The following is a 13,407-nucleotide window of genomic DNA, read 5'->3' as shown; positions in this document are numbered from 1 at the left end:
ATGACCTTTATAAATTACCCCTACCTTGAGACATGTAGTGCTGAAGCTATTTTATGGCAGAGACGGGTACTTATACAAGACAAAATGTCTTAATGACAAATCCCACTTCAGCCAGTCACTTTCCCACAACACCGCCCTGCACTTTTTTGCAGGTTCATCTGAGAACAAGCAAGAACTGTAACGGTTGAAAATACAATAGCAGCTCTGAGATTGGAAAAGCAGAGACATTCTAAAGAAAGGAGCAATTCAAGAGACATTAAGATACTCAACTGGGACACATTAACGTATGCCCCCCAAGGAATTTACGGATAATTCAACACATTCTCAGGCGTAACTATTAAAAACTCGACTGAGGTCAGGAGATGTCATTCAGCCATTCCCAGCAATTAAACACCTCCCACTAGGGATAGATATCACTTGGAATCCTCATTAACCCCTTTGACCAAGTACCATACCTGATATGGTAAACAACGCACTGTGGCATCCAATTGCAGCACAGAGCTTCCTTGTCAACGCCTACACAGTGACAGAATACTGAATGGCAGTGGAGAGGTTTCCTGTCTGAGCATCTTGAAATCCACCCTCTCCCGTGCTCTTCGCGGCAGTGTCGAGACAGCAACGGACCTTTGGCGTCTGTTCGAAATGAAGCGCTACGATCCCAGTCGAGGGAGAAGAGGTGCACGTAATCTCATATTACGTTAAACAAAGAGCGATTTAAAAGGAGGGAATTGAAAAAAAGAAAAAGTATGAAACTATTGATCCAGTACTTCATTACGCACAACGGTCAAATTAAGGGACAAACAGAAGAATGTAGGACCCTGAGCTCGGCTTAAAGCTCGAGATGCGAGTTTTCGGGTCTGCGGTTCACGGTGACGTCGTGGATTTCGTACGTTAGTTACAAAAGCACCGCCGCACAGTAAGATAATCCACCGTGGCGCATGAGAGATGTTCCGATGTCCATCCCGTTTATCAGCACTCGAACGTAAAGCTGTGAAACTGTGACAAATGTTGCCTGTAACTGTCTTTTGTCTCCTCCCTATCAGATCGCCACACGTGGCAGGGCCTCCTCCAGGCAGCGCCACTGAACTGTGGCTCCGCTCTCCGCGCTTTCTGCCGTCTCGGCCGTAGTTGGAATATTAGAGGCAATCAACAACTAAACACGTACTGGCGTGAAAACACAGGCGAGCTTCAAAAGGCGCTAACAGCTCTCAGCACCCGGACGGGAAGTGCCACATGAGGAGAAATGGAGGGGAGCAGGGGGGGTGTGAGAGCACGGGGGAGCGCGAGCAGTGGGAGCTGGGGGCCTGGGGAGCAGATGAGGGCCGCACGTGCTGCCAAGGCCTCCTGGGCAGGTGGGAAAAGAGGGGTGCTGCTGGTGGCGCTGGTGGCCTGGAGCCCCGTGGCAGTGCATCCGTCTCACAGGCTGCGCCTCCTCCAGCCAGGGCAGTCGAGCTCCACCGCCCCACCGAAAAAGGACGCACCCCCCATGCTCCCGTCGCTGTCACATGTGCTTCCTGATAAGTGGGCTTGAGCTAGTTCTAACATCGTTTGGCATTTTTTTTCCCTCTAATGAAAATATTTTGGCGCACAGACAAACACATCTACCCAGGGAGCGAAGTGTCCTCAGGGGCATCAAAAATGTACATATTAAACTAATAAAGCAATATTCAAGCTAGGTGCTTAAACACAGCTTGCCTCTGATGCAGAGGGAGAACTGATTCGAGATATTTCCAATGCGGCAGGGATGATGACTAATTCGATATTTTTATTCCGCAATTATGTAACAAATCGGAAACACAAGTGTGAAGCGCACAGGGAGTGGGGAAATTCACAATTTTTTCCCCAAAGTGTTTTTAACGGCAGTTTTTTTTTTTTCCCTAGAACATTATGTGAAGGGCTTTCTCTGCCAAGCTCCTGATTTTAAATACATCTGTGTTTAGTAAGCCTGAAGGTCTTCAATTAAAAACCCAGCAAGCAGCGACTACAGCAGCGGTGGGCAATTCCGGTCCTTGAGGGACAGAGTCCAGCAGGTTTCAGAATAGAGTTCAATTAACACCCGATTTATACCTGAAGAAACAGGTCAGAGACTCTGCCACACACAAAACGGCTTCAATAAGATGACAGAAGGGCTGTGAAAGAATAAGAGTCTCGTGGCCCTGGAGACCTGGGATTGCCCACTCCTCAACAAGGGCATCCTCGCCGCAGCGGATAGGTAACTCCTCCCTGCGGCTGCAGCCCGAACCTCATGCGATGTGTTCGGCAACACCGTGTGAACAAGGCCACTAAACGCGAGGCCATGTTTCTGCGGGCGTGGCCTCGGCTCCTTGGCACGGCTCTGCGGACGGGCACTTACCAAAATGTCCACCATCAGCCAGTGCCTCCAGTGGCATCTGCTGGGATTGTTGCGGCTCGGGGCGTCCGGATCCACCATCATGAGGGTGTACTTCTTCGCCTGGTAGCAGGGATGACATGAGCCAAGAGACTAAACAAAGATGCATTTCACTGCAATATCTACGTAGTTCACTGTAAAAGTCACATGTCTGCCATTAACATATTTCACCTCAGCACTGTGTGCATCAAATAAGCACATGCATTATGGGATAACCACATTGATTAGCTACAGCAATGCTACTGGCAGTATCAGATATTTTCACACGCTTATGCTCTACCACTTTCGCATACTTTCCTCCGTCAATCTGTCAGTGAGTTTTTCTTTCTGCAAAACATTCCTCAGTAAAGATTCCATCACAGTCACTGGGCTCCACATTTTAACTTGCCAGCTTAATTGCATAAAATATTCCTCTCTGTCTGTCTCTTAAAGTTGTAGAATTATGAGAGCAGATTGAATTGTTGCGATGAGCACATTTGCCATCCCTGGTCCTCTGCCCAAAATCTGCCAGACCATATGATGGCTTTTATATTTTGCACACTTTCCAAACTAACGGAGATGTCAATCACAGTCACTTCGATCCAACAAGGTCTCAGTGCAGCTAGAAACCAGACACTTCAGATGAGCTGGGATCAGAGTGGGCATGGACCAAAAGAGATTGGTGGGGGGGAACCCCAAGTGAATATGGTACCCCGAGTGTTGCAAACAACTTGAACACTTGATGCCACCTTCACCACTCTCGCAGCTCTAAGCACCTTGCAGAGGCTGGAGACAACAGGCTTTTACAGGTTCTACACGACTTATCATTGAATGTTCATGCCGTGTCCATTTTTTTGCACGGATCGTCAGTCCCCTGGTGGTAATGCTTGTGGTGTATGAACGCTGAGAAACTAAAGTGCATCTAAGTATGGTGTAGAAATTGCATGGTGCTCACATCTGAAAAGTAGAAAAGCAGTTTAAAAGCCGCTTTGGCAGATCAAAAATGCAAATCAAAAATTTTTTTCACCATGAAAAAAACAAAACTCGGGAAGGCAGACCTTCTGACGAGATGTGCACAACATGCAACAGCAGCACAGATCCTAGCGCTCGTCTGTACTCTCATACTGGGCTCTTCACTGCTGTACATTATCTAACGCAATTTTATGCTGCGGCTGGTTAAGAACAGAGTGCGTGGTTTACATTTCCATGGGAATATTCATTTCCTTGGTGGGAGATTCTGCCTACCTGACACTCAGCAATAAGCCTAATAATTGGATCATTCCGAAAGATCCTCGCCAGTGCCTCCGAGTCACAATCAGCACACACAAGCGACAACTGCATCTGCCCACCGCCTGTCAGAAGAAAGATTGGGTGGTGGTGGGGGGGGGGTTGAGAGGCTGTCCCTCACTGACCCCCTGGGCAGCTTACACGCCAGACGTCAACCTGTCGGCTTGAGTTCCATCATCCCCGCCTGAAAGAGAGACAGTCTTTCTCTCATGCAAAGTCTGGCTTGGGCCTGCAGGCAGAAGTCGCGGTCTGAAGCGGAGAGCGCCGACGCAGCGGGCTTCCACAAAACGTTCCCGCCATCCTGACAGCCAACACAGGGTCTACGCTGGCTTGATGACACCGAGGAAGTCAACAGTGCCTTCTGCTACAAAAACACCATGAGTGGACGCGAATCCATTCCACACACTTCGTCTGATCACCAGGCCTTGATTTCTGTTGGGGGGGGGGGGGGGGGGGGGGGGGGGGGGGGGGGGGTCCTGTTTTACACACTAGCATTGCACTCCTTCACATGGCAATGGTCAGCGCCTACTGCAAAAAACACTTCCCTGTCACTATGGTAGGGTTAGGCACTTTCACAGCCCGGCTCTTATTTTAGAAACCGACACACCATTGGCCATACTTACAACACAATGTGCCAAACGCCACACAAAGGGAAGAAAAAACAAAACAAAAAACAATCTTATTCTCTATGGTGTTGTCAAGGTATGATGAGTGAGTGAGTGTGTGAGCGTGTGTGTGTGTGTGTGTGTGTGTGAGTGTGTCAAGGATGATACCTGCAAGGAGCTGCCTGGCCCAGCTGGTACCTCATGATGAGAGAGGAGGAGAGAGACTCCTTACATGCCTTCACTTCACACATGGTGCCATGGTGCTTTCTCCCCGCGTCTCTCTCTTTCTCTACCGCTTTCTCGCTCTCTCTTTGTTACAGGCACACTTTTTACTTCCATCTGTCAGGGTGCACATTAATTGCAGACAGATATGCATGGGAGACAGGCTCCGGGGAGATGTCACACGCATATTGATATGTGTCATAATCACGCTCCTGTCTCATAGAATTGTTCATTTGGTCAACATGGAAATAGCAGTGAATGAAGGGGGAGAAAAAAAAAAAAAAAAACTACACTACCTTAAAATAAAACAAAAATTTAAAATATTACTTAATATGTTAAAAAAGAATTCTTATTTCACGTCTGAAAACACAGCTTTCTTCGTTATCTATTCACAGTGAAATCTCATTAAGAAGTGAGCTTATGTATAATCACTTTAAATGATCTTAAGACATTTCAATTTTAGGAAACATTAAAAAAAAAAAAAAAAAAAAAAAAAAAAAATATTTAGCGTTTTCCCCCCCCTTACGTTAAGAATGAAGAAAATCCCTTCCTTCCAAGAGGATGTTTGAGTAAAGCTGGCGGACCAACCTGCTTTTGGTACGGCAGTAGTGCAAAGAAATGTGTCTCTAAGCGAAATTCTCTGCCACTATCTGGTGACACTGCGATAATGGCACCGGATAATAGTGTTGTGAGGCTTGGATGCGAGGAATCGCCAAAGGGAGCGGCAAGACTGCACACACGGCTTCACCAGCAGCCAGAACTTTGTGTGGAACAGACAACTTTAGAGCTACAGGAATCTCTACAGGGAGCAAACACTTTCCCAATGCTGTCGGCGCCCAATAGCGCTGACCGCTGGCTAAAAGCGTTACTGCAAAAAGGCAACATCATTGCATGATGTCTTTGAGAAATTCAGTGGGAAATTTACCGTAACTCAGCTCCTACCAATTGCCTTTCTGTGGAAAGAGGGCTAAACCTGTGGCTCATGAGAACACACACACACACACACACACACACACACACACACACACACACACACACACACACACACACACACACACACACACACACACGTTGCTGCTCTCTGATTACTCTCATTAACTTGCAGAGATTGCCAAACCACTCCAATCCATAACTTCAAACACTCCTGATCTTCTGCTTTGATGGAGACCTCCCTCAAGTGCATCAATTACAGAAACGGAGGGAAAGATGGGGGTTGGGGGTATTTAACATAACGCATCCTCCCCGAGCTCTTACCCAATAGTCCCTGAAAACAGAGCAGTCGCGCTTCCTCACTGGAGATCCTTTGCCATCACCGTTACTAGCTGCCGTGACCATTCAGCAAGTTCCTCCACCTTAATCCTCTAAACTTTTCCCCCCCACTTATTCCTAAGAGTTATGAGCTTGAACTCCTTCCTGGGCTCCACAGGACTCTTGTGCTTAATGAAAGAAAGAGAAATTGAATGTCTTTTCTGATGGCAATTTTTAGTGTTGTTCTTAGTTAAGCTGATGGCTGCTACTACTGTGTGTTTTATTGCATTGTCTCTTTCTGCGCCTCATTGCTTTCTGTGTTGGACCACTGCACACACACCGCATACCAGGTGCAAAGGGTCAGGCTGCAGAACGGAGCTCTCCCGGAGGCCGTGAGCGGTTAACTGGTCGCTCTGCCTCCCCCCATGGCGGCTGCTCCACACACAACTGTGCTCTGATGAACAAGCCAGGATGAGGTGGGAGGGTAGAGGAAAAGCATTAGCCTAGGACCCTGCTGCTCCAGTGTGCCATTACAGGGGCCCAAGGGCCCGCTTGGAGGCGGACAGGCCAATTTTGGAACCTGTATGAACTGACCTCCAACAGCCAGGCTGTGATCAAGACCAGTGCACTGAGGGAAACTCCCACCAGGCCCTGGGGCAGTATGATTGCCTCTGCTGGAGCTGGGGCACTTAGGAGGCTATTGCTACATGGTGTTTGTAGGAAGTCTAGCTGGGTCAGCTGCTCATCAGCACTGGGGTAGATGGGCTCTCCTGAGGGTGTCACTCCATAGATGGTGAAGAAGTCAGCAGCCATCTTCCCCATGTGAGGTTTGAAAAGGGCAATAAAAAGACGGGAAAGAGTAAAGCCATCAGTTCAGCCCAGCTCATCATTCCTAGTCAGGCCATTTCAAGAGGAAGACGTGAGCCTCACTTCCTGGTTAACGTCTTTCATCGTTGCAAAGTAAAATACAAAGCCGTCCCACGCTTTACTGCAGCGCATCATAACAACTGTGAGATGACAACAGTAGAACCAACAAAGCACACAGCAACAGGGTTCTACATTGCTTCAAACTTAAAGCTTTTGTTTCGAAGAATCACACTAAAAAATGCACAACAGTTGTGTGGGAATTCTTACTGGAAAAAAAAGATGAGTCACAGAGGGGGCAAATTTATGACCCACCTTGTCAACCCCTCATAAGACTGATGAGTTTTGTGCTGGGACCACTTCTGTAAACACAGCATTTCAATGGAGGCCTCTGACAGGGTGCAGTAAATCCTGACACCTCCCCTCCTAGACAATGCGGCACACGTGTGGTGGTTGGAGATAGCGCGCTTAGACAAAGAGACTGCAGGGCAGGCCATTGGAAACCGTCGGATTGCAGCTGCCCCTGTATCTCCAGCCAGGTCGAAGGTCTGTCCTGCCATCCTATCACATCACATAGCTGTGGCTCTGGGTAGAAAGAGTGCAGCACCCCCAAAGCCCACTACGGTCTAATGAAATCTGGCCTTTTAAGGATATTCCTCCTTTAGAAATGAGTCAAGTGGAACAAACAAAAAACATGGGACTCCATCAAAACATGATGCTACACCAACAAATTTTACTTTTAGGTGGTTAAGTCCCAAAACAAGATTTTTTTTTTTTTTTTTTTAAGACCCAGGTCTATAAGTAACAATATTGCCTTTAAAGAACTTGTTTTGTCTCTATAAAGTTGCAAGCACCATTGAATTCATGAAAAGTGGTATTTTCAAAAAACTTCATATAAGATCTGAACTCAGCAAGGACTGGAGTAAGGCCTCTGCCTGGGGCAACTTAAGGGGTTCGACTCCCAGAAACCCTCTGTCTGGTCTAATGAGTTCAGTACATCCACAAAGGACTATGTACAGAATAGACTACCTGAAGGCAGGTGATCCATCTCTTGGAACAGTTGTCCGAAGCCAGGATGTTTAGGGAGAACAAAGCAAAATGCAGAGAAGGCACAGACTGCTACTTTACCTCTGGGTGAACCCGACTGGGGCTGAGAACCACAGGGCTGCCTAATCACCGAGCTCGCAGATCCGGCTGGGCCATAGGCCTCTAAAGGAGCCCGGATGTTGCACTCTCTTACAACAGCTGCTCAGAGGGGCCCCTCTGTGAGTTTAGAAGTTCACCGTTTATCCCCGACCCGATATCAAACCAGGCCGTTCACGCCACTACCAGTTAATTGTCCCTCCACCCCCCCACAAGCCATGCTGGACAGAGTCCGGCAGGATCAAGTGGTTCTTTATAAAAGTCGGCTGCGCTCGCTGCTCGCACCAGAAACCAAGCAACAACATCGATATGAAATCCCCCCTTAAGTAGCAAAAAACACTTGAACTCGTTTGGTAATTAACAGGTATCTGTGTTGTGATTAAGAGACAAAGGTGGCTTAACAAACTTCGACTGATGCTCAGAACAAGGTCGACTGATCAATAACTTAATGGAGCGATCACTAAGGAAAATAATTGTAATCCCAGAAAACACCTCAAAACTGCTCGCATTTTTATTTGTTTTTCTTTATATATTCTCCGATCGGGCCCTTGAGTGCCTACGAACGGCACTTGTTTCCCCACTTTAATTTGGGCTTTTAGTTACGGTTACAGACAGGTGACACCCTTTAAAATTCCGATATTCAATCATGTCTGACAACACCATCAATGGTATAACAAACCTCGCATACTTCATAAGCAGCCTCCAACGTTAACCTTACTGCATACCAATGGGTTCATCAATTTAACCCACTTACCTGTTTTTGGCGACTTTTTAAAAGGATCGAGGAATACGATTAGCGGGCTTGAACTCGGTAGACAATAAGTTATTGGCAACTTCACAGGGAGATCAAGGTGGAAATTTGGTGTTAGATGAGGCCAGAGAAAGGGGTTAAACGTGACCCACCCGGCATGTCAGCACGGAGGGCCAGGATGAGGTCTCTCTTGGGGAGAAGGGGTCGGGGGGTCGGCGTGGCAGTCGTAATTGAATCCTGTCCCGAGAACGGTAGGCCGAGAGATTAGAGACAGAAGGAGGGGGACAGGCTACGTGGTCCTGACATCGTCGGAGACGTCCACCTGCTGCTGGTGGCCGACATTGACCTGGGGGTCAGCAGCTTGAGGAGAGAAAATGGCCGGAGGTGGGGGGCAGTATTACTGTCATTAATAATACCACACAGACCTTCTTACCTCGACTCACCCAACCCCCTCCTTAACCAGCAATGCACAGCAACCCTCCGTTGCTGCCAGTCACAAAGGGCAGCACAGTAATCAGTCTAAGTGGAATTGGGTGCAGGAATCCATTCCGGCAGCAAATCATCCAAACGGTGCCTCGATCATAGTGCCATCTACCCTGATCAACGCTACGCTCTTCTCTGGTGTTAGGCCTGAGGCTTAAAAATGGTTTCTAATAAGGTGTTTCGTCACCTGATCTGAACATCTCATGTTGTTGAAACCCGCTCCCTGCCATTGAACTGCAAGAAAAGCTGTGAAAACCCATGAGAACATTCACTGCGCACCACTCTTGCGGCTGCTCCGTATCCGCATAAACCGATAAACCGCAGGCCCCTTGTGCTTCTAGGGCTGCCTGTGGGCCTCGACACCCAGACAGTCATCCCTCCTGGCATCAAGCAGTGCATTTGGTTTGTTAACACAGAGACCTGCTTACTGTCATTAAGAAAACATTGCCTTTGCAGCCTTTATGGGTAATTGCAGCTGTACTGGGCAACCTCAGTTGACTATACTGTCTGACAGGCTGACAGAAGCGTTCAGAAAGAAGGAAAAAAAAAAAAAAAAAAGAGCAAGTAGGAATCAACATAACAGGTGGAGGTACAGGTCTATGCAGGCAGAAAAAGCAAAGAACTTGTTGAAGTTGGTGTGAGTCCCACCTTGTGCATACACGTGTGCTGGACTTCAACAAGAACAGCATGGAACCCCATCGCGGCCCAATATACACCCACTACTGCAACTTCCAGGGCCACTTGTGCACCTCCACTGCTGCCCATTACGATCTCCACCTCCCTTCTCTGTGGGGAGAGGATGGGAGAGGTTCCTTCTGAGATGCTCCAAAGCGGGAAGCAATACTCAAAAACAGCCATGACTGAGGCCGGTACTGGGGGGAGGTTCAGGCCCAAAGGCTGGGACGGCATGACTCACGTTAAGAATTTGCAAGGCCCACACAGGTCTCTTCGAGCTATTGACTTTAGCAGTCTTCAAAATATAAATGCCTGAAGACAATTAAACAAGGTTTACAAAAGCTCTACACTGCACAACCTGTTAAGATGTATATTCAAAAAAAAAAAAAAAAAAAAGAGAAAAAAAAAAAGAAAAGAAACACAGCTGCACGTACAACTAAGCAGAATAAATAGGGGGAATAACGGTGCCATCTCCAAACCAGGCAGCCGAGATCCAGAGTCTCCAGCCAAGAACAAGCTATTCAGAGGTTAGAGGAAGATCCACAGCTACTAATTAAACTGCATTCGGCAGCCGTTATCAACAGCCAAATTCTGTGCTACAACTATACTTACAGTTCTTGCTTATTACCCGCCAACATGGTATTTAACTGACAATTTATGTGTAGCTTACTGTATATATGACTTTAGATTTTTATTTGTAAAGCTGGACTATTTTGCAGTAGTGAACTCTACTTAAAGCTGAGGATGAATAAAATCGTCTGATCTGTCATCGGGCCGTAGCTCACGTCTACTGCACCGCATGCATCTCACCCAGAAAAACCACAGGTCGGACAAGAGTTTCTCCACAGAGCCGCTTCCATTGGATTGATATGGATCTCCGCAGATCTAGAGGGATGCAAACATATCGGCAGTGACGCAGACATGCTCCTCCTGCCAGACGCTGCTAAGGATGTGATCTAGCGATCCTTCATCACTTACTTTCAAAGCTTTTCTTTGAGCTACACGCCTGCAAAACACCTGCAGCCACAGATCTCGCTTACGCTCGACCAGGACAGTGCAGTCCATGAACTCCTACCTATGTGTTCATACCAAGATGATGCGGCAAGGACACCCGTGACAAGTGCTGGGTACATTTCACAGGGGTTAACTGCTATGAGACACACTGGTGTATGTTTCTTGTTAAAGTGGTGTGAGGCTGGTAGAAGCCCAGAGTGAGATCCCTGTGTTCCTCTCCACGTAAAGGACTCTTTTCAGCACAGCGTGCTTGTGAACACAGCCGCGCTCATGTTAAGCTTGTTAGTCACCCTGGATGCGATCTTGTTAGCTGCGCCTTTCAACACTTTCTAGTGTTGGCTTTTACACACATACACCTACTCACAGCCACGACAAGCAGCGCCGCTGATGCAGAGGAGCGCACACATAGACAGAAGCACTAACACCACAGGTACACACACACACACACACACACCACAGTCGTACACAGAAAAAGATTGCGAGTGTGTTTCCTTATGCAATCTCTACAAGAACAGATCCAAAATCTTATTTGTTCATGCAGTGCGACGTGGCTTACAGCACACTGCAGAAAAGACCTTTCCTCTGCCCTATTGAGCTTTCTTGAGAGAGAGAAGGCACGACAGAGTAAGTCACTCCACAGGACCGAGTCCACGCTATCGCGTGCCTGTGGGGCGTCACCAACCGGTAAACTTTTACTCTGCCTCTTTGTTTCAAAGTTGTGGCTTAGCGCGGCAATTAAGACAAACACCAAGTACTAGTCTCTGCAGCTCTTATTAAAACGGAAACCCGGAGCTTCTGCTAAAACTCAGGACACTGACGATGCCAGCTTTCGCGCCAATCAAACTGGAAAGACAAGTCTATTCAAAGGCAGCAAGCTGTTCTCCTCTTCTTTCCAAAAGTCACATAATATCGAGAAAGATTACATTTCAAAGCTATAACCGCCTGAAGACAATTAAACAAGGTCTCTAAAAGCCATCTGATATTCAACCCGTCGAGAAGGATATTCTAAATATAAACAGATATTGGAAATAGGATTTTAGTTTGACTTCAGGCAGCTATATGGTTTCCATGGCAACCCTTTTTTGTTTGTGATAATGAGGGGGAGGGGGTGGAATGGCACATTGTCTTCAACACTTTACCTACATACATTTACGCAAAGACTTCAGCTTAACGGTAGACCTTCACTATAAATGCACGGTTTGAATTTGGAGCCCATTTTCAAAGCACTGCACTGAAGTTGGTGTATTCAGCTCTTGCACTTGCCTCCTCTAAGGCTGAATAACCATTTAATACAAGGATTCATTCCGTCTGCACAGTCATGGGTTGCAAGCACATTACGATCTCCATTTGCCAAAAATCACAAGTGTTTCAGTGCCGTTTAATATGTGAGGTCCCATTTGTACTACTAACACGACCGCCGACTTTACATCTATCTTTGATGGATTCTCGTAGGGAAATCCTGAAGAGGACCGTTAACTGTAAGCTGTACTTAAACTCTCCTAACTCCACTCTGTCCTCAGGTCACATGCCTTAATTTACACTGAAACCATCCATTCAAATCTCCCCATTTCCTGGCCTTGAAAATCAGTCTGGATCATTTCACTAGGTACACTCTACTTAGCCATTCTGACAAAATATTTCACAGTTTTCCATTCACACTTTCCACTGCTTTCTGTATTTGCGTGTACTGTTCTTTCAAAGTAAGAATATCACCCACACTACCCTTGTATGAAGAGAGCCTCTTGTTTCAAGCACACTCTTCTCCAGTGAAGGGGTGACTGCGATGTGCCCCCCAGACTCCCAGTGCTCCCAGATCATGAGTCCCTTATGGTCCGTGGGGATCACGGATTACCGTTGCTGGCGAACCATCTCAGCGGACGATGCAGCCGAAAAATATATAGGGGATGGCACGCGAAGCAGGTGGCCGCACGGACGTCAAACAGTTCAGTCTGAAAGGAGGGAGGAACCAACTGTCTGCATCACTGCTACTTGACTGCTGTGAAGGAGACTCAAAGTGAAGGAAACTACAGCAACCAAGGGCAGAACCTCCTGCCCAGTGTAGGCAGGGACATCAAGCACAAGGTCCGTCACTACCAATTGACCCTGAAGGTATCAATAAAAAAAAGTATATAAACATTCACCTTGGATCACACACAGTGAAGTCAACGCTGACTTGGGAAAGAAATTTTGTTTAGGTGGCCCAAGGTTAGAGCAGAAGCACTTTCCGCAGCATTCCCCACACTGCGATGCCCCCGGCTTGCACTTTATGTGGGTGAGGACCTGCAGCTTTCAGGGAACTGCAAGATCCTTTCAGACAGCTTGGCAGGGCTGTCTTGATGTTGACACTGGCTTTGGATGCAGGGAAGCAGTTCTTCAGAGCAAAAGAGATGTAGGCATCACGTGTGACCCCATTTCCACGTACTTCCGGTGACAAATCTGGACAACTTTACCCGCAGCAAGGTTATCGCCTCAAGCAGACGCAAGCATTGAGCCCAGTTTAGCAGGATGACACACTGTCATCCTGTTGGATCCAGAAAGGGGGCTCAGTGCTTAGGGGATGCTTGTTCCAGCTACCTGCTCTTCTCATGAGCTCAGCAGGGCCTTGCCGCACCCCCGGCACGCTTTGGACCAACAGTCATTTTGGCTCGCCCAGTGCGCGGCCACCACTTCCCTGTGCAAACAGCATGACCCCGCAGCTGGGTTCCAGGCAGCGCAGAAGAAGCCCTGCACCTACGACGAAGAATCAT

General features: G+C 47.5%; 1 protein-coding gene across 1 annotated transcript in view; it reads right to left on the bottom strand.

Annotated features, from left to right (window-relative positions):
- Positions 1 to 13,407, bottom strand: part of pebp4 (phosphatidylethanolamine binding protein 4) — a gene marked incomplete at its 5' end in the record, with an annotated part of 69,669 nt that overhangs the window by 41,572 nt on the left and 14,690 nt on the right. Inside the window, one exon of the mRNA XM_018743997.2 lies at positions 2,354 to 2,452. Coding sequence (XP_018599513.2) covers positions 2,354 to 2,452 — 99 coding nt within the window. The remainder of the gene's footprint in view (positions 1 to 2,353; positions 2,453 to 13,407) is intronic.

Source organism: Scleropages formosus, chromosome 12 (assembly GCF_900964775.1).
Source record: "Scleropages formosus chromosome 12, fSclFor1.1, whole genome shotgun sequence".
Lineage (NCBI taxonomy): Eukaryota > Metazoa > Chordata > Actinopteri > Osteoglossiformes > Osteoglossidae > Scleropages > Scleropages formosus.
Note: the sequence above shows the minus strand (reverse complement) of the source record. Positions and strands in the feature narration are given on the sequence as shown.